Source organism: Rhinatrema bivittatum, chromosome 6 (genome assembly GCF_901001135.1).
Source record: "Rhinatrema bivittatum chromosome 6, aRhiBiv1.1, whole genome shotgun sequence".
Taxonomy (NCBI): Eukaryota; Metazoa; Chordata; class Amphibia; order Gymnophiona; family Rhinatrematidae; genus Rhinatrema; species Rhinatrema bivittatum.
The window spans coordinates 168,507,731-168,529,324 of record NC_042620.1 but is presented as its reverse complement, the minus strand read 5'-3'; the positions used below and the strand labels follow the sequence as shown (position 1 = coordinate 168,529,324).

The following is a 21,594-nucleotide window of genomic DNA, read 5'->3' as shown; positions in this document are numbered from 1 at the left end:
AGATGTGCCCGCATCTAGCACATGCGTGTGCCCACCCGATTTTATAAGCTGCCCACATGCACGCACAAGTACCGATACATAAATATCTTGCATCTGGAAAAAAAGGAGTGGAATGTGGGAGGGGCTGGAGTGTTCCAGGGTAGGGCCAAGAGATATGTGCACAAGTAGCTACTCACTGGGCATGCACCCAGGGATATTTGAGTGCAAATTTACTTCTGCTACGGAGAAGGTGCAAGTCTTTATAAAATTATTTCAGGCATCTCTGAAGTGTTTGAGGAGTCTGGGTCAACTGGGGGGAGTGCAGACTAAAGAACCAGGCGGGTTTGGATGACCTAGCTCTAGAATGGGCAAATGGTGGATGAACTGATGAAACTGGTCATGGGCTGGACGTTCGTCTGTTATAAAATTACATCACTTGCGTGCCCCAAAGCTGACTTGTGCTGAAGTGTACATGCAAACTTAAAATTAGGCGTACACATACTTGCCCCACAGCCATTTTATAACATGTGTACATATGTGCATGCAGGATATAAAATGCTGGGTATATATGCAAAGACAGTAGTTTTTAAATCAGCCCATGGGTGCACATGTGCATGCGTTCGTCAGCAGGCACCCAGAGATTTGGCCATTTTATGGCATGTATGTATATGCACTAGGGATGTGAATCGTTTTAGGACGATTAAAATTATCGTCCAATAATTTTAATATCGTCTTCAACCGTTATGGAACACAATACAATAGAGATTCTAACGATTTATCGTTATAAATCGTTAGAATCGTGAGCCGGCACACTAAAACCCCCTAAAACCCACCCCCGACCCTTTAAATTAAATCCCCCACCCTCCCGAACCCCCCCCCAAATGAGTTAAATAACCTGCGGGTCCAGCGGCGGTCCGGAACGGCAGCGGTCCGGAACGGGCTCCTGCTCCTGAATCTTGTTGTCTTCAGCCGGCGCCATTTTCCAAAATGGCGCCGAAAAATGGCGGCGGCCATAGACGAACACGATTGGACGGCAGGAGGTCCTTCCGGACCCCCGCTGGACTTTTGGCAAGTCTCGTGGGGGTCAGGAGGCCCCCCACAAGCTGGCCAAAAGTTCCTGGAGGTCCAGCGGGGGTCAGGGAGCGATTTCCCGCCGCGAATCGTTTTCGTACGGAAAATGGCGCTGGCAGGAGATCGACTGCAGGAGGTCATTCAGCGAGGCGCCGGAACCCTCGCTGAACGACCTCCTGCAGTCGATCTCCTGCCGGCGCCATTTTCCGTACGAAAACGATTCGCGGCGGGAAATCGCTCCCTGACCCCCGCTGGACCTCCAGGAACTTTTGGCCAGCTTGTGGGGGGCCTCCTGACCCCCACGAGACTTGCCAAAAGTCCAGCGGGGGTCCGGAAGGACCTCCTGCCGTCCAATCGTGTTCGTCTATGGCCGCCGCCATTTTTCGGCGCCATTTTGGAAAATGGCGCCGGCTGAAGACAACAAGATTCAGGAGCAGGAGCCCGTTCCGGACCGCTGCCGTTCCGGACCGCCGCTGGACCCGCAGGTTATTTAACTCATTTGGGGGGGGTTCGGGAGGGTGGGGGATTTAATTTAAAGGGTCGGGGGTGGGTTTTAGGGGGTTTTAATGTGCCGGTTTTGCGATTTTTAGATTTTTAGATTTTTCATGATTTTTCACAATATTTTACCCCCCCAAACGGCAACAATACGATTCCCTCCCCCTCCCAGCCGAAATCGATCGTTAAGACAATCGAGGACACAATTCACATCCCTAATATGCACATATGTCATAAAATAGCTTGACCACATGAACATGTGCCTGCAATTTTAAGCAGATACATGCCTATGTATGCAAATGCCGCTTCTACGTGTGTGCCAACACCATTACCAATTTTCAAAGTTTGTTTCCAGTTCACCCAGGTAAGGGATAGGACTTACAAACTCCACTACTTTAACAGCCTCCCTTCTCCCCTGTTAGACATGATCTGTAAAACCCTGCTGATGTGCCTAAAATTTGGAGTTTTACAACTTACACATTGCAGAAGTAAAGTTGTGCGCTAGGGATCCTGGCACTTGCCTGTGCATTTAAGAATTTAGATGCTAATTTCAAGTTAATATTCCCTTTCCAGAGCTTGCCCATGCACTGCCCCTTTTTAAAAACTTTTCATTTGTGCACACATCAGCAAGTACACGCATCTCCGGGTGGCTTTTAAAATCTGCTTGGCGGGTGCCTGCCCAAATTATGCACATATCTCCCGGTTTTGGTGATCACTGGGCTTTTAAAATTCACCTTAAAATACAGAGTCTAGGTATCTTTGATTTTCTTTATATTTTGAAAAGCATGTTACAGAAATAGCAAGAAAGGCTTTCACCAAGTTTCACTTAGGGTGATGTCTATTTTCTGCACCTTTCTTTCGAAGCTCAATGATTAAAGTCTGTAATGCAGGCACTAGTAGGGTCATACTAGGACTACAGCAACAATATATGGGCCTTAGAGACAAATAATTAATTTGTAATTACTCCAAAATGGTGTAGTGTACATGATTACAAAATATCCAAAAAATCCCCAACTACAAATATTAAATGTTTGATAGCGCATCGGTTATATGACCTTCATAATAGGCGTCATAGTGTGGTAATCCTTACCATTTTGTCACTCTGCCTTATGCATAATCATTGGTCAGTCCATTTTTTATAATTTTTCATGTGCTGGTGCTCTGTGTATTAAAACATTTTCTCAATTACTACAAAACTTGCAGTTTTTTTCACGATACTTATCTTGACATAATGTTACTTCTTTACATGTTGTTAGCCCGAGACTCTCCTCACAGATGGTCCGTAGCAATGTGACCAATCTCACATCACTTCTCCGTGTCTGTGCCCGACACTGTACAGGGTTTCGGACGTGTGTCATCCTTCCTCAAGGGCAAAGATCTGCGCCACGAAAAAGTTTTTTATCAGCAAAACTTAAACATTGTATACCAAAGGTGAAACGTGTATTAGCTACTCACTCATATCAGGCTCATCATGGCTCTCAGCGTTTTTTTGTGCCTTGAACATCATCATACTTTCCAACAACTACGCTGGCGGGTGTTGGAAGTGGTTCCAGAGAATATACGAGGAGGTGATCCTAACTTTCTATTAAATTTAAGAGAGCAGCAGTGGATTTTGCGTATGCACACAGTTATACCATTAGGACTTAATGCTATGATTGAATGGTATTCACTGTAGCACCAGAAGTGACGTAGTTAGTACGTCACTATTGAGAGGGGGCTTTAAAATGGAGGCGGGAAATTCAAACCGGAAAAGACGCACAAAAAAACGCTGAGAGCCATGATGAGCCTGATATGAGTGAGTAGCTAATACACGTTTGACCTTTGGTATACAATGTTTAAGTTTTGCTGATAAAAAACTTTTTCGTGGCGCAGATCTTTGTCCTTGAGGAAGGACGACGCACGTCCGAAACCCTGTATAGTGTCGGGCACAGACACGGAGAAGCGATGTGAGATTGGTCACATTGCTACGGACCATCTGTGAGGAGAGTCTCGGGCTAACAACATGCAAAGAAGTAACATTATGTCAAGATAAGTATCGTGAAAAAAACTGCAAGTTTTGTAGTAATTGAGAAAATGTTTTAATACACGGAGCACCAGCACATGAAAAATTATAAAAAATGGACTGACCAATGATTATGCATAAGGCAGAGTGACAAAATGGTAAGGATTACCACACTATGACGCCTATTATGAAGGTCATATAACCGATGCGCTATCAAACATTTAATATTTGTAGTTGGGGATTTTTTGGATATTTTGTAGTTAATATATTGATCCCTATCTCATAAGAAAATGCAGTGGTCGATGACCGGGGGATATTGGTAGTGTACATGATGACAGGAACAAAAATAGGAGAGCATATATTGCCAAACTTTATAAGGCTTTCATAGTAGTCAACTATTTATATCACTATAGGAGGGTCATCTACTAACTTGAGGTGAGGTTTTGGTGGTGATCTAGGGTTTTGGGGCCAGTTTTACATGCAGAGTGAGATGTACAAACAGCATAGTAGACCTCAGTGAAGATTTGAAGTAATTTGGAGTGAGGAAAATCAGACTAAGATGAAATTACTTCAGTGTTCTTTTGCCCTAGTTTGATAGTAACCTGGTAGAGAGTCCATCAAGCTAGGGGAAGAGAACATTGTAGAAATCTCATCCTAAAGCAGTATAAAGAGTTGGCTACTATGTGTGCCACCCCAGAGTCTCTTTATCTCTCTACTCTACTCTCCCTTTCCATGCCCCAAACAGAATTTATCACAAAATGTGTTTCAGGCATTTCGGGCATATTGCATAGCTTAACACCAGGAAAAAAGTTGTAGTTATTTCTGGCGTTAAACATGTGCAATAGCATGCGTTACACTATCACTCGCTGAGATAATACCCTTCATTTTCATTGTTCCTGCCCAAACCCCTCTCTAATCCCGCCCTTTTAAATACATTTGTAAAATTTGCATTCGCGTTGTGATAACTATTTTGTGCGTTATGGCGTTATTGCATAGATGGCGCCGGCCGTCCATTACTCCTACCATGTGACAGGGGCCGGCCAATGTCATGGATACCCTGTCTCATTGTAAGGGCAAAGGGCCATCGGCGCCATTTTTATTAGTGGCAGCTGACGGCCTGAGAGCGGGAGATCACTCCCGGGACCACCACTGGACCACCAGGTAATTTAAAAGGTTTTTGGGTTTTTTTGGGGCGGGGCTTGGGAGGGTGGTGGAAGCTAAGGGAGATGTTTTAAAGGGTCGGGTGGGTTTAGGGATTGTTTTTGTGTGCCGTTTTTCCCACCCTCCCCCAAAATGATAAGAGAACCCCACGAACAATTGTGTGGGGTTTTCCTATCAGTTTCGGGGAGCCCCCGATTTCTGATCGTCAGAAATACGATTTACATCCCTATTATTGCGTGCATTAACGCCATAACGCATTTTTGATAAATGACCCTGTTAATTGGCTGCTGATCAGATAGAGACAGCAGTTTAAAATCTTAACATTTCTTTTTAGGTTTTTGTGATGTTCACGTCTTGTCTGCCTCTCAGCTTCAGTCCATTAGGCATTATTGCAAGTACTGAATTATTCTGATTTTCATCCAGTTAAAACCAGAACATGAACTTTTTTTTTTTGTTAAGCCAAAAACTATCCCAGGAATTGGAGTATTTTCCTTTTGGGTGTGAACTGAAAGCCTGTTTCTTAAAATGTACTATTATTTTGTGACATTATGTTTATTTTTCTGCATTTATTGATGAGAATTCTCTCAGCAATTTAGATTGTACTGGGGTGTACTATTTGTATTTTATTTTGTAAATTGTTGCATGTACTGTAAGCTACTTGGAGTTTGCAGCATATAAGAAATACAATGATATATTTAACTTTTAAATCTCATTTCAAGACATTCTGGGTTTCTTGATCTCTAGGGCTGTGGTTTCAAGAACAAGCAGGATTATTATCTCTGTAAATATAACAGCTAGGAGATATATATTCCTGTAAATACAGGCTGAGCTGTTTCAAAAGGCACAAGGTCACAGGCATTACTCTCAGCTTGCTCCCTGGATGCAGTGACTAAACTCCAGATTAGCAGGGAATCTCCTATCATTTACTTTCAATTGTCAGTCACTCTTGCACTTTTTAAAGTATATACTCTTTTCTTTTCTCTTTGTAAATATTACATTGGGTTGACAACTGTGAAAGCAGGAAATGCTTTTTTTTTTTTTTTTTTTTTTTAAGGAAGATCATGCTTTATTCCAGAAACATGAGTAATAAATCAGTCTTCCTTCAATGTTTCCCTTAATTTTACTTATGTCAAGGAAGTATAAATCTAAAATGAAAAAAAAAAATGAAAAGTAACTGAAATCAATAAGAAAGTTTCATGAACATGCAAACTTATTAGTGAAATACAAGGATTTTAATTAAAGATGTAGGCTTGCAGGGAAGGTGTTATATTACCCTGATTGATCAAGGCTGCTGTTTCAGCTCTTTCACTTACTCCTTCTCCTTGCCCCCACTCCTGTTCGCTGTTTCCTGCACTAATTGGATATTTACTGCACCAGCACTCTTCTTTTTCAGTCACACTGGATGCTCAGAGACTGTATAGTAAATATAATTATGCTTGGATCATGTTTGCTATTAAAGGACATGAATTTGTTTAAGTTAGAGCTCAAAATCAGCATGTGTTATTTTTGTGCTGGCATCTGTTCTTTTTAGCTAATTTCTTGAAATGGCAGCCCATCCAGGGCCCGATGTAATAAGGTATACTCAACAGAGCGGACCGTTTTACCCACAGTTGTACACACATTTTGATATGCGCAAACTGTACTTCCAATGTACAAGGAGGTCAATATTCAAAAGCCATTTAGATGGATGACTCAAGTTATCCGACTAAGGGGGTCATTTATCAAAGTGCTATATGGCGTTTTCACATGTGTTAAGACGTTTTCGCATGCAAAAGCACCATAATGCAAGTGAGAAAAATAGGAGGAGTTTGGGGTGGGACACACAGTTTTGTGAACCCATATCACATGACTTTAACTACACCTTTTTCATTTGTGTAAAGGAAGGGGAGAGGGAGAGAGAGAGAGAGAGACTAGCCATAATGCCCTCATCCTAGATAGGTATTTATATCTCTATAGGAGGCCCACCTAGTAACTTGAGGTGAGGTTTAGATATTAGTGTAGGGGTTAGGGGCCACTTTGACATGCAAAGTGAAATGTATAAACAGAACAGTACTCTCTTGTGAAGATTTGATGACCTTCAGAATGAGGAAACTCACCCAAAGATGAGATTTGTGCAATGTTCTCTCAACCTAGCTTGATGTTACCCAGGTAGAGAGTCCATCAAGCTAGGTTGAGAGAACATTGCACAAATCTCATCTTTGGGTGAGTTTCCTCACTCTGAAGGTCATCAAATCTTCACAAGAGAGCACTTCACCTAGGTATTAGCACAAATTGCGATAAACTGCCTATTACCATAAAACACACCCCTTTTCCTATCGCATGAGATATTTAGTGCATTTTGATAAATCCAGGCCTAAATGACAAATGTGACATATTCAGCTACTTATCCAAATAAATTATAGCTGGATATAATTTAGCTATAATTTAGGTGAATTAAAAAAAAAGGGCATTTCAAGGGCCTATCCTACATCAGTAGGATAACTTTAGACCTGCTTTTAAGTAGGTCTAAAGTTATTTTTCCTTGTGTGGCTGGATAACTTGCTACTTTATCTGGATATCTTTAAAAGTTAAAAAATAAAAAAAGAAGTACAAGGCTCTGTAGCCGTATTTCCTCCCACTCCCCATCATCAAATAGCAAAAAGTCTATAGTGGACTTGCAATCCCCACCACACACCACCTCCTATGTTTACCAAATAAACACTTCCTGCTGGGGACATTTCCCCCTGGACTTGTAAGTATTCCACCAGGCCTCCCCCCCCCCAACCATCTTGATAAACTCGCCACAATATCCCCCCCCCTCCCGGACTCTCCCTCATCCCTCCGCACCCATAAAAACCCTACCAGGTACAGGGTCAAAACTGATTCACTCCCAGCGACATCCAGCACAGCTTCTGTCAATGTTGCACTGGAAGCGTAAACTACACACAGTTTACACTTGCACTGCTAGAAGTGCATGCAAACGTTTCTCATGCATATTTATTGAGAATATCCTATAAACTTAACTGGCTAGGTGTGCCCGAAGGACTGGGTTGAAAAGCACTGAAAACCAAGAAATCTTGACTTCAGTTAGTAAACAAGTATCCTTTTATGGATAAGCAAAAGAAAAGTTTTGTTTTCCATAAAACCTAGTTTAAGAACAATCATTTTACACTTCAAAGGCTACTAATATGACTAAAGTACAATTAATCTAACTACATGGAACAATTGCTTTTACAGTGGGCAAAGCCAGGCAAGAAGAGAGGACTATTTTTTCAAAATATAGAATTTAAATATAATTATTGTTTAAAGAAAAATAGGAAAACACTTTAAAGATAATTATTTAATTGCTTAAAGAAAAATAGGAAAAAAATCTCCATCTTAAGTAAACATTTTCCTGTTTGGTGGTATTGCCATATAAGCATCAGTATAGCCAGAACTGTTATTTTGGCAATACCTGAGCTTAACATGGGTGGGGGGCATGAAGCATACAAGTGTGAGCCATGTTACTTTTAAATGTTTGGATTCTTTTCCCCTTCCTATCCTTGAAGTCATGGGTTCAGTAGCAGCATGTAACAAAGGAGGGCCCAACACACTTCCATATGTGGCAGGGAGAGTCTGCTTACTCATGGTTTTAGGTCTCACTGTTCCCCAAATAAGAGGTGTTTCAGTTTCGTGTGCTGCACCCCTGCAGCCATGGGGATGCTTGCCCAGGCCAGACAATAGTGACTGCTCCACAGCACATTGGCTGATTTCTAACAATGCTCAGGCACAGGAGTGGCTCTATCATTAGGCAGGGTGAGGCGCCCACATCAGGTGTGAAAGGTTTTGAGGCAGCAGCAAATGCTCCTCAAAAAAAAACAAAACACCCTTCTGCAGCTGCTTCACCTTGCATCCAGATGCAAAATGTGGGCCACTGGGTTTAATTATGTGCCTTAGGGATGTGCAGAGGGACTGCATACATTATATTCCGTATTCGTATTCGGGGGGGGGGGGGGCAGATACATTGCATTCGGCAAGGGGGGGGCCCCGATCCGTTCATGCATTCCATTATTATTTGTTTCCCAGCTAAAATTTAATTAACTACAATCCCCCACCCTCCTGACCCCCCCAAGACTTGCCAAAACTCTCTGGTGGTCCAGCAGGGGTCCTGGAGTGATCTCCTGCACTCGGGCCGTCAGCTGCCGGTATTAAAAATGGCGCCGATAGCCTTTGACCTTACTATGTGACAGGGGATACCGGTGCCATTTGTCGGCCCCTGTCATATGGTAGGAGCAATGGATGGCCGGCGCCATTTTGAATACCGGCAGCCGACGGCGTGAGTGCAGTAGATGACTCCCGGACCCCCGCTGGACCACCAGGGAGTTTTGGTAAGTCTTGGGGGGGGGGGGGTGTCAGGAGGCTGTGGGTTTTGTTTAAATTCGCTCCTTTAAATGGCCGAATAATTTGATGAAGATTCATTGTATTCGTGGGGAATCGTGATACGTTTCACTTCCCCACGAATATGGCCCTATATGCTGCGGATTGCCAATACATTGTAAATGAATGCACACCCCTAATGTGCCTATGGGGGGGTCCCCAAACTCTGCAAACAGCATCACCAAATTAGGGCTTGCCCATGGCCTTTGAGGCCCTCCAGGAAGGAAGAAGACACCATAGGAACATGGGATGATGACTTGCCCACAAGGATCCCAGGCCCCATGGGCAGAAAGATGATCCCATAATGGCAAGGGATGATGAATAATTTCTGTGTAAGGATGCCTGTCTTATTGTGTTTTCTAATCGGAGGTGATTTGGTGTTTTAAGGTAAAAGAGAAAGCAGGCCCAGTGAGTGAGGTGTGAGAAAAGAGAAGGGAAGGAAGGGGGTGAGTGAGTGAATGAGATTGGAGAAAAGGGAAGAGAAAGGATGAGTAAGTGAGAAGGGATGGGGGAGAAGGGAAGGTGGCTGTGAGAGGGAAGTGTCTGAATGAGAAGGGAAGAATAGGAAGAGGTGGGAATGTGAGGAAAAGGGATGGCAAGAGATGTGAGTAAGAGGGAAGAAAATGGAAAGAGGTGTGAGTGAGGTGGAAGAGGAGAGCAAGGGGAAAATAAAGGAAAGAGTGGGAAGCAGAGAGAGAGAGAAAGTATGGAGGGATGTGAATGAGACAAAGTGCAGGGGCATTGAAAGCTTTAGATGAACTAAGTGGCCACCTAGATCGCCACAATTTTGGAGGTTGGCACAACTTGACTGAAATTCCTTGTTTTTCCCTCTTGTGTGGCCCGAAAGAAGAAGTTGGGTTACATTGGCCTACGCAGGTGAGAATAAGCAGCTTTAAATTGCCGCAGCTGGATGTAGCAGAATCAGTATTGGTCTGCATGGAAAGATGAAAGTTGCTGGAGCTGCATCATCCTGTGCTGTGGGAGGAAAGATGAGGAGTCCCATCAGCTATGTGAGCTGACAGTGGAGGCTGCTGCCAGTTGGGCTTTCCAGAAGCAGAATAGAGTGACATTGTGTGAGTAAGCATGTGTATATGAGAATGAATATGTGTGTTAGAGTGTGTGTGTACAGGAGAGAGAGTGGACAAAGCTTGTGTGCAGCTCCCCTCCCCCTACTAATCCAGGACAATCTCAGGGTGAATTAAATCAAAAGATCAGGTGTAGAAAGTGGGAATTCTTTCAAATCCCTATTGGTTTTAATTATTATTGGATTTTATTTGATGTGTCTGCTATTTTAAAATATTTTACTGTTTTTTGGGAACTTTTAAAAAATTGTTATGAGTTTAATTATAGAATATTATTCTATTTGCCAGCTTGATAGTAGCTAAGTAGAAAGTGCATCAAAGTAGGTCGAGAGTACATTGTACAAATCTCTTCTTTGTGTACCTTTCAACATTCCAAATCACATCAAATCGTCACTGATGTGTACTGTGCTGTTCATACCTCTGACTGTGCATTTAAAACTGCCCCCCAAACCTAGGCCACCACCAAAACCTCACCCCGAGTTACTAGTTGCCCCTTTTACAGTGGTATGGATAAACACAAAAATAGATGCCTTGATCTTTTTCAATTGTTTATTAAAATAGAGACGTATTCACAAATTAATTAATTTGAGGGTGTGGGCAGTAAGTAGAAAAGTCATGGGTGTGGGGGGTGTGAGGAGGGTGTTTTTGTGTGAGTTCGTAGGGTGTGGGAATAGCAAACATGTGGCATGTGAGTGGCCTCCTGGTGTAGCATGCTTGAATTCACAAATTAATTAATTTGTGAATACGTCTCTGTTTTAATAAACAATTGAAAAAGATCAAGGCATCTATTTTTGTGTTTATCCTGACGGCTATCATAGATCGCCTACCTCTTTGTTTTCTTGGACCATCCCTTTTACAGTGGTATAAAAAGTTGACTGAAATGTGTGCCTGCCCAGAGGCTGACTGCTCTCTCTCCAATGGGATTTGTGATTTTTTTCACAAATCCCGTTTCGGGCATAATGCATCGCATAATGCCAGGAAAAAAGGTGTAGTTATTTCCAGCATTAAATAGAGCGATAGCGTGCATTATGCTATCGCGCAATGTTAAACACCCTTTATTTTCATAAACTCTGCCCAAACTCCTTCCTTTTAACTACATTTTTAAAATTTGCATACGTATCTCGTGATGTGTTATTTATTGCATGCATTTTGGTGTTATTGCAGATATTAGAGCCCTAACGCCTGCGATAAGTCCCTAACATGATTTGCTAAATGACCCTGTATATTCTGTATTTGGTGAGAGTCTGCTGCGTTTTGGTGTGTGAGCATGGTACAGTATTCTGCAACTGTGTAGCTTCCGTGAAGGGATATATAGCAGCCTGCTTGGTCTGTTTTTGTAATAGGAGTTATACTGATGTTTTAGTGTTTCATGTAATACTAGCTGTACCCGGCCACGCGTTGCAGTGGCAGAGCCAGGTTAAGTGGAAAAGAAAGAAAAGAGAATGGGGATAACCGCCACCTGCCCCCCCCCCCCTGAACATGGACGCAATAACATCCCCACGCCCCCCCCCCCCCCTGCAGGCCCGCCGATACCTGTCAAAAATGGTAGTCGGTGGAGCGGGCGTTCGTTCCGGCATGGAAGTATTGGCGCCTGGCCCTTGGCAGCCAGCACTGAAACTGTCTCCGATGGCTGATAGAACTTACTCTGTCAGTAGGGTGGAGCAATGGGAGCGGTTGTCTCGCTGAGATAGTAAGGGCGAAGGTGCCCCGGTTGCCAGTCCAAAAAATGGCGTCGATGGGCCCTCGCCCTTACTATGTCACATGGGCTACTGCCGCCATTGGCGTTCCCGAGTGTCCTAGTAAGGGACAGAGCCGTCGGCGCCATTTTGATTGCTGGCAGCCAACGGCCGTAGTGTATGCGATGTGTCACGGAGCGGTGTTGCCCGAACTGGAGCAGCCCGAACTATTCTGCCGTTTTGCGTGCGTTCTGAGGGTGTGGGCAGTAAGTAGAAAAGTCATGGGTGTGGGGGGTGTGAGGAGGGTGTTTTTGTGTGAGTTCGTAGGGTGTGGGAATAGCAAACATGTGGCATGTGAGTGGCCTCCTGGTGTAGCATGCTTGAATTTTGTGGGTTTTTGTGTGTTTTGGGAGTGTGTGTGAAGTAAGTACAATTGGCATGTGTGCGGGGGTGTGTGAGGAGGGTGGATTTGTGTCTGCTCGGAGGGTGTGTGAATCGCAAATATTGGTCACGTGTGTGTGGGGTGTGAGCGTTTGTGCAAGGTGTAAGACCTTGCGCTTATGTCCAGTAGATGTCGCTGTTTTGTGGAACCAAATTTAAAAACTTTTTTACCAGCCCCCAGTGTGACATATATGTAACGTAAGTGTAGAAGAACCTTGCCGTATGTGAGGTGAAGCTTGTGTCCAAATCTGAAAGCAATCGGTTCACGCGTTGCTGTGGCTGAGCCTGGTTAAGTTGAAAAAACAGAACAGAGCAGTAAAGGTTACAGTTTGTGTGTTTTTGTTTTTTTTTTGTACCCCAACTGAACTGCACCAGCAAAGAATAGTTTAAATATGCAAGCACACTTTCCTGCCCCCCCCCCCCCCGCCCAACCCGGCAAAATAGAGCAACCCACGCTACAGCCCCCCTCTCTGGAGATGTGGAGAATGAGTGCCCCCCCCTGTGAAAAACGCGCGGCGGAAAATAAGAACGGTCCCCCACCATGCTCCTCCCCGGCTACCTGTGTAAACTGCCAGCTGGTGGCGAGGGTGTGTGCTAGGGTTTGTTCCGCCAGCTGCCATGTCACAAAACTTCACCGGTGAAAGATGTGCGTCAGGATTCCTGACCTAGTAAGGGCAAATGTCTGCTGAGGATATGGCGCCGACGGGCTCTTGCCCTTACTATGTCACATGGTGTACCGACGTCATTGTTGTCTCCGTATAGCATAGTAAGGGCAAGGTCCGCCGGCTCCATTTTGGTTGCTGGCATCTGACGGCCCTACTGAATGCTATGTGTCCCGGACCGTTCCTGTGGTGCCGGCGGAGAAGCACGGACTTGTTTCAGGTGTAGTGTGTGATTGGAGTGCAGTGCGTGGGTGGGTGGAAGAGGGTACTTTAATTTAAAATCGGAGGGTGTGTGAAATGCGTGGCTTCCCAATGTAGCAGCCAGGAATTTGTGTTTTGGTATGTTTTGGGAGGGTGGGTGAAGTAAGTGACATTGGCAAGCATGTGGGTGGGGGTGTGTGGTGTGATGAGTGTAGATTTCTATGTGTTATGAGGGAGTGTGAATGAAAGACAATAGCCCTGTGTGGGGGTGTGGTGTGGTGTGTGAGTGTGTGTGAAAGGTGTAAGAGGTTGCGCTTGCGCTGACGGTCACCAGATGTCGCTGTTTTGTGTAAGTAATTTTTAAACTTGTATTACCTGTCACAGGTGTGACCTATATGTAATGTAAGTGTATAAGATCCTTCCCATATGGGAAGTGAATGTTGTGTGCAAATTTGAACACATTCGGTTAAGCGGTTGGCGAGATTAGCGACAACGTACAAACTATTTAACATTTTTATTTATATAGATTTGCAGTGTTGCATTTTCATGAATAAGGTTCTTAGTGTTTAAGTGCAGGTAATTAGTGCTGTTTGTTATGGAAGATTTACTATAATGTAATTGTGGTTCAGTTTACTCATAGCTTTCTGTGAGCTAAGTCCAAACCCAATGGACTTTAAAACAGGCCTAATACCATATAATTTTATTTGTTTATTTATTTCATTGATTTATATTCCACTTTTTCAGTTACTTCAATTTCAAGTGTCTTTTTTTTTTTTTTTTGCAGGGTTTCTTCCTTGGCATCCTAGCAGTGCATGTAAATAGACTATAAATGTTGTAGGTGATATTTTAAATTAGAAGATTGTATTTTGACAGTCGTTTTTCATGTAAAATCTATTATATACGCATACTTTTTTGTGTGTAGTGAGGGCTGGCAGGGAGGGGCATAATGATGTAAGGTTAATATAGGGCACCTAATATCCTTACACCAGCCTTGAGTGCTCTACACACAGACCCTTACTATTCACCCATCTCCCACTTCCCCAGGGGACAAATGCTGGGGAAGGGTGGGAGGCAGGTAACAGGTTGCTAGCTTTCTAGAAATATTATTACTGATGCTTTATTTACCAATTCTCTGGGAACCCTGGCCCCCCTGCCTCCCTCGGTTCCCAGCATTTGAAGTCACTGAAAGAGCCAGACTTCAAGGAGGACCCCTCTCCCTTTGGCCCTCTTGGTGATTTGATCTGCATCGTGCCTTGGGGGAGTAGGGGGTGGGGAAGCACCATCTTATCGCTTCTCTCAGGCAGCAAATTGCCTTGAGCCACTGCTGCTCAGGCAGGGGTGCTAGCAGGCATGGTCAGATATCACCAGCCCTGATGCAGTTTCCCCGCCTGGTACTGTTACCGGTTGGTTCTCCCAGCCTCTTCATCAGTGTGTTCCCCTGTCCCCCTCCCCCCCCAGCAGCAAGGGTTTCTCTATCCAGGTGCATGGACCTCTTCTCTAGAGAGTCTCAGCCACCCTTCTAGAGAGTTTCAGCTGCCTCTAACACTGACAGTTCCTAACTGTCTCTAAATACGCAATAAACTAACAATACAGTAACTGTACTGATCATTAGGGATGTGAATCGTTTTTTGACAATTTAAAACAATCGTCAGATATATTTTAAATCGTCAAAAATCATTAGAGCCGCGATACAATAACAATTCCCCCGATTTATCGTTAAAAAAGCATAAATCGGGGGAGGGGGGAGGGCGGGAAAACCAACACACCAAAACAACCCTAAAACCCACCCCGAACCTTTAAAACAAATCCCCCACCCTCCCGAACCCCCCCAAAATGTTTTAAATTACCTGGGGTCCAGTGGGGGGGGGGGGGGGGGGATCCCGGCGCGATCTCCCACTCTCTGCCACGGCTGCATTAAGAGAAATGGCGCCGGTAGCCCTTTGCCCTTATCATGTGACAGGGCAAAGGTAGCGCCGGCGCCATTTTGAATATTGGCAATACGGCCCGCGTGCAGGAGGTCGCTCCCGGACCCCCGCTGGACTTTTGGCAAGTCTTGTGGGGGTCAGGAGGCCCCCCCCCCACCCAAGCTGGCCAAAAGTCCCTGTGGGTCCAGCGGGGGTCCGGGGGTGATCTTCTGCATGTGTGACGTCGGGAGCCAGGAACAGTAATTACACTGAGCAAAACGCGGGTCCTCCATAACTTTAAAGTGGCTCCAGGTCGCAGATTTTTTTTTTGTGATCCCTTCTCTATAGCCTTCGGGGTGGATGCTGGCACTGGAGCTGAAATAGTGGGTGCACACTGAGAAGCAATGCCAGGGGCATCAGTCACACTCTGTGCCTGTGCTGACTGCTCTTCTTCCTTATCATCATCAGTTTCATCTCTCCCCTGCTGCACTGAAGTAGAGGCTAAGACAGGACTAACTAACCTTCCTAAACCTTCTTCAGCTATTACTTCTTCCATTTCTGATGATGAGAATCCCACATAAGATGATTCTTCATCGGAATCAGAAGCAAACAGTGCCTGCACTACATTGTCAACACTAAGTCGAGTCTGCTGTTGCACTGCTGCCTTTGGGTGTCGCCATTTTGTCTGGCATGACTCAGCCTCCCCTTCCCTCACCTCCAAAACCACAGGGTCAGAAACAGGTGGTGGTGATGCATCTTGTTTAAATTTCATTTTTTTCTGGATGGAACTGCCTGCCCCTCCAGAGATTTTAGATTGGAACAGGTCCCTTTTTAACTTTGATGGGGGACTGACACTGCCTTTTGAAGTGCCTCCTCTGCCAGTCCCAATCCAAGCCATAAGAACCTGGCAAGTATCCAGAAACTAAGTCTATTCCATGTTAACGTTGCTAGTAATAGCGGTGGTTATTATCTAAGCCAACTTAATTAATAGCAGGTAATGGACTTCTCCTCCAAGAACGTATCCAAACCTTTTTTAAACACAGCTATATTAACTGCACTCACCACATCTTCTGACAACAAATTCCAGAGTTTAATTGTGCATTGAGTGAAAAATAACTTTCTCCGATTAGTTTTAAATGTGCCACATTCTAACTTCATGGAGTGCCCACTAGTCTTTCTATTATTCGAACAATTCAAATGGCTCATCCTTGAACACATCGCCCCATTTTGGCGTGGCAGTGACAGACAATCTGCACTTAACTTTGAAGAAAATCAGTGGATTTACAGGTTCCATTCTGTGGAACCCATGGGCCTAAACAAAAAGGTTGAATGGTTTTCTTTAATTTAATTGACTGTTCTCCTATGATGTCATCTTTCCCCATTTTATTCATATAGATGTCCGGGTCTCCCTTCAGCATCTCCACAGCAGAATCGCCGCCTTCATTTAATGCGATTCATGCAACAAAACAATTTTCTTTGATTATGCCAGTATTAATGTTTTCACAATATGATGCATATATTCGGATCTGAACAAGCATTCTTTTTTTGACAGAAAAAAATGGCACCCGTGACACATATGCCCATTTTTTGACCCCCTGGAGTCCTAGAAATCACTGGGGGCTATTTACCACAATTAAATTCCTTGTTTCTTGATAATGCAGCAGATTTTAACACGCATTTTTTTTACATCCTGACAGCATGAAGAACCAATATGGCGCCCGTGAGGTACGTGCCCATATTTGGAAATCTTACAGCTTGAGAGCGGGTTCGGTGAAAGCGCCAACAATTAAAATGGCACTCTTATGACATACATGCACATATTTGGATAGTTTACAGCTCGATAGATGGTCCGGTGACAGCGCAAACAATCAAAATGGTGCTTCTTTGACGCATATACCCATACATGGATAGTTTCTCCCATCACTTCCAACTATTAGGTTAGAGAAATTGGCGGGCTTTTGATCTTTAAATATCAGCGTCTTTTTTTCATCGCTGTCACTGACAGACCTTTCACAACGGGGCAGCAGACAGCTGTTCGGCATCGCGCAAGTAAGTTTTCTATAATCGAGGTAACGTAAGAACCTCCATATTCATATGGCATCTCTTATGGGCAGTTTATATTTGTTGTTACAGTGTTCATTGAAATACACGGTTGCAGTGACGAAAGAATCTTTAGTGAAGTAAGTGTTCTCCATTACTGGCACCATTTCTTTAAAACATTTGATTGATGGGGTCAAATCAAACACACTTTCTGTTTTATGTTTACAGTCCTTGTGTGTCAGCAAGAAAAATCATCCGACTCCCTGAAGAAGGAGTTTTCTCTGAAAAACCACAGTGTCGGATATCGTCAGATTCATCTTACTCAGCCTGGCTTCTTACCTTCATACAGATCGTACCAACAGCAAAACTCGGACTGGAATACACTTAACAAGATAAATGTTTTTTGTACGATAACTTCATTAGTTGAAGTATCTTCTAATGCTGTTTAGCTTCCATTGGGGGCATTTATCAAAATATTCTCAGTGACCAATGATTAAAAAGGCCTAACGCTCCCCAGAGCTTGTCAAGCCTGTAGCTTTCTGGGCACGTTATATGAGGTCACTTTGAGAATAACATATTGTTGACCCACACACACACAGCATGATCTTATTTTTGTATTACTTCAGCAGCACGACAGGTATAGAATTCACAATCAGAACAGCAATATTGCAAGAGTTGTCTTCTCATGGAGACTGGTACCTGTGTGTTCTCCCCTGGGACCACACTCTTATTCCTGTACTCAGGGGAACCGCCCTCAGAACTACACATTTGTCTAAGCTTTTTAAGGAGGACCAGGCCAGATGCCTAGTCCAGTACCATTTAAGGAGGGTTTTCAGGGACACTTCTACTCCTTCAGGAGTGGAGACATAGCCTAGTGGTTAGAGCAGTGGGCTATGAACCAGAAGACCAGGGTTCAAGTCCCACTGATTCTCCTTGGGCAAGTCAGGTATGAACTTAGGCCTGGATTCACCATTCTAATGCAGAATGGTAAATCCACGAAAACGGGGGGCAGGGATGGGCTTGCGAAAGCCGGCAGCCATCGCACTACCGTGGTGTTATTGCTGCCGGCTTTCACACCCAATAGCTCCACCATGAAAGGTGGCACTATTGGGCGCGCTACTGGCGATGATAAAGTGTCTTACCTTATCGCTGCCAGTGAAGACATCACGGAGTCCGCCTCCTCACCGCCCCGACTCCACCCCTAGCAATAAGCTATAGAAAATGACCCCCTTAGATTGCAAGCCCTCTGGGGATAGGGAATGTAATCCACTTTGAAGTGCTGAAAAAAGTGTGAAAAGCGGAATATAAATCTAAATAAAAAAATAAACTTCTTTATAGGTTGGATGACTGCATGAGACTATATGGAAGGATGGTTAAGTATGAAAGTTATTAGATGATGGTTAGATGGAGAAGAAATGAGTTAGAAAAGTCGGAGAAAGGACTAGACCAAATCAATGACCATACTTGCGAAAAGGAGTACTAGAGTAGAGTAGGGGTGTGCATTCGGATTGACCGCATTAGTAAAACGCAACTCATATTTTTTTTTTTACTTAAAAAATTGATTCGACATAAACGATCGGATTTCCCACATATCGAACATAGATATGTTCGATATGTGGGAAATCGCGATTGTTGAGCCAAAATAAAAATTTAAACCCCCTCACCCTCCTTAATCCCCCCCCCAGACTTACCACAACTCCCTGGTGATCGAGCGAGGAGTGAGGACGCCATTTCTGCAATCCTTGGCGAGAAGCATGTGACGTCGGCGGCACGTCGAGTGACGCCGGCGTCACGTGATTCCCGGCTCGTTCGCGCCGGACGGCTCGTTCGGCCCAAAAAGAACTTTTGGCCAGCTTGGGGGGGTCAGGAGGCCCCCCCAAGCTGGCCAAAAGTTCTTTTTGGGCTGAACGAGCCGTCCGGCGCAAACGAGCCGGGAATCACGTGGCGCCGCGTCACTCAGACGCGACGTCACGTGATTCCCGGCAAGTTCGCGCCGGACGGCTCGTTCGGCCCAAAAAGAACTTTTGGCCAGCTTGAGGGGGTCAGGAGGCCCCCCCAAGCTGGCCAAAAGTTCTTTTTGGGCCGAACGAGCCGTCCGGCGCGAACTTGCCGGGAATCACTTGACGTCGGCGTCACGTGATTCCCGGCTCGTTCGCGCCGGACGGCTCGTTCGGCCCAAAAAGAACTTTTGGCCAGCTTGGGGGGGTCAGGAGGCCCCCCCAAGCTGGCCAAAAGTTCTTTTTGGGCCGAACGAGCCGTCCGGCGCGAACTTGCCGGGAATCACGTGACACCGCGTCTGAGTGACGCGGCGCCACGTGATTCCCGGCAAGTTCGCGCCGGACGGCTCGTTCGGCCCAAAAAGAACTTTTGGCCAGCTTGAGGGGGTCAGGAGGCCCCCCCAAGCTGGCCAAAAGTTCTTTTTGGGCCAAACGAGCCGTCCGGCGCGAACTCGCCGGGAATCACGTGACGCCGCGTCACTCGACGTGCCACCGACGTCACATGCTTCTCGCCAAGGATTGCAGAAATGACGTCCTCACTCCTCGCTCGATCACCAGGGAGTTTTGGTAAGTCTGGGGGGGGGGATTAAGGAGGGTGAGGGGGTTTAAATTTTTTTTTTGCACATATGTACATATACCCAACTCATTGGATTTTTTTTATGTCCATATTGGCCGCAAGTGGGACCCCCTTTCGGACATAAAAAATATGAACATAAAATTTTGCTCTGCACATCCCTAGAGTAGAGTATAAGGTCAAATCAATAGGTTAATGCAAGAAACCTTGAGACATAATAGGGGTCTTCAGCTCAGAAGAATGAGGGAAGAGGAGAATGATTCAAGGAAGAAAGAAAAACAGGATTTGAAGTTGTAGAGAAAGGAGGAGGGGATTTGTTAGGGGTTTGATCAATGACAGATATTGAGAGAGGAAGAAGGGTAAATAGACAGATAGAATGGACAAAAATATGTGGGATTGGAATGGAACTGAGGTTGAAGCCTATAAGAAGGGGCGAGTAGCAGTCCACCACCACCACCACCACTGTAGCCTACTAAGTAAAATGGAATGGAAAAAAAGATGATCTCTATGATAGAGAGCAGTAAGTGAAGCAGAATATTCATGGAAAAGCCAAGTTTCAGTCAAGGCAAGAAGATGAAGAGATAAAAATGTTATGAATTTAGGAAATCTTGCTGAAAATAGATCAGGCATTCCCCAGGAAACATGAGAAAAGAAGAGAATATGCATAGTGATAAGATTGGACAGGTTACAGTTTGATGTGTACAGATGAGGTGAGAGTTGCTCTAGATGGCCAGGACTGGGATAGATATTTCCAGCTGACAGGAGAAGGAGAAACAGGAGAATATGGAGAAGAGAAGTAGAGGTATGATGACAGAGATGGGGATGATATGCTCTGAGGGAGAATGGAGATGCCTGGATGAGAGAAAGAAAACTTTGAAGTTCAAGAGCAACGGACAGGGCAGAAGACATTGTCTGGTGAGGTGAAGAATGTAGAAAATGTGTACAGTGGACCTGAAGTTTGCACTAATTTGTACTTGGGGAATGAGGAGGATTAGCATCAGGATAAGAAAATGTACTAACACCTTAGGAAAGAAAGAATGGGAAAAAACTAATCTGAGTGAATGCTATGGCATGCACTCATGGCTGTCTGGTAGAAAGTCCATGGTGTGGCAGAAGCCTAAGACCACATAATTCTCAGTGTCCCCTAGATTCCACTGAGGCAGCTGGAGAAGAATGCAGTTGAACTGCATCCTCCCAGTATCTGACCAACTGCTGCAAGGAGTGCAGAATGGCAGCAGTCAAAGCCCGAGTGGGTTATGCTAACTCCTAGAGTCGACCACTGAGGCAGCTGGAAGAAGTATGCAGCTCCCTAGTACAGGGCCAGATGCTGCAAACAGAACAAGGTGGCAGCAGCCCAAGCTCATGAGGATGATCTCCAAAGTTAACCATTGAGGCAGCTGAAAGAAATATGCAAATGAAAGGTAACCTCCTCAGTTCAGAGCTGGAAGGGCACATCCTCTGTAATATGCCCTCAGCACTGCTCATTGGTGTATAGAAGCTGCCAGAGTAACAACAGACATCTTTTCTCTCATCATGCTGGGCCCAGGCCCACTTAATCCCAATCGATAGAGGACTTGAACTTTATTCACTGTGTGATTGTTCCCAGTGCCATAATTTTGCTGCTTGTGGATGGCCTCTCTTTTATCCGTTTCATGACTATTTAATCAAGTGAACCTAACTCTAAAAATTTCTAAAAGTTATATATTAAACTCCCTTTTTATAAAATATTCAAATACTTACAGCTTTGGCAGTGATTCTCTGTTGGGCCCCAGCATCGACCAGTGCAAGACTTATGACATTTTCCACCTGTAGAACAGAGACACAAAAGCTCAACTTTCATATAGTGAATACAAATTCAAGGAGAGCCTTAGACAAACATTAAATGACTGTCCTCAATGAGTATAGTACTAAAAT

General features: G+C 44.6%; 1 protein-coding gene across 4 annotated transcripts in view; it reads right to left on the bottom strand.

Annotated features, from left to right (window-relative positions):
- The window catches only part of ERBB4 (erb-b2 receptor tyrosine kinase 4), a 2,403,189-nt gene that overhangs the window by 812,918 nt on the left and 1,568,677 nt on the right, over window positions 1-21,594 (bottom strand). For all 4 annotated transcript variants that reach the window (XM_029606129.1, XM_029606130.1, XM_029606131.1 and 1 more), the window contains exon 5: window positions 21,421-21,486. In XM_029606129.1, coding sequence (XP_029461989.1) covers window positions 21,421-21,486 — 66 coding nt within the window. The remainder of the gene's footprint in view (window positions 1-21,420; window positions 21,487-21,594) is intronic.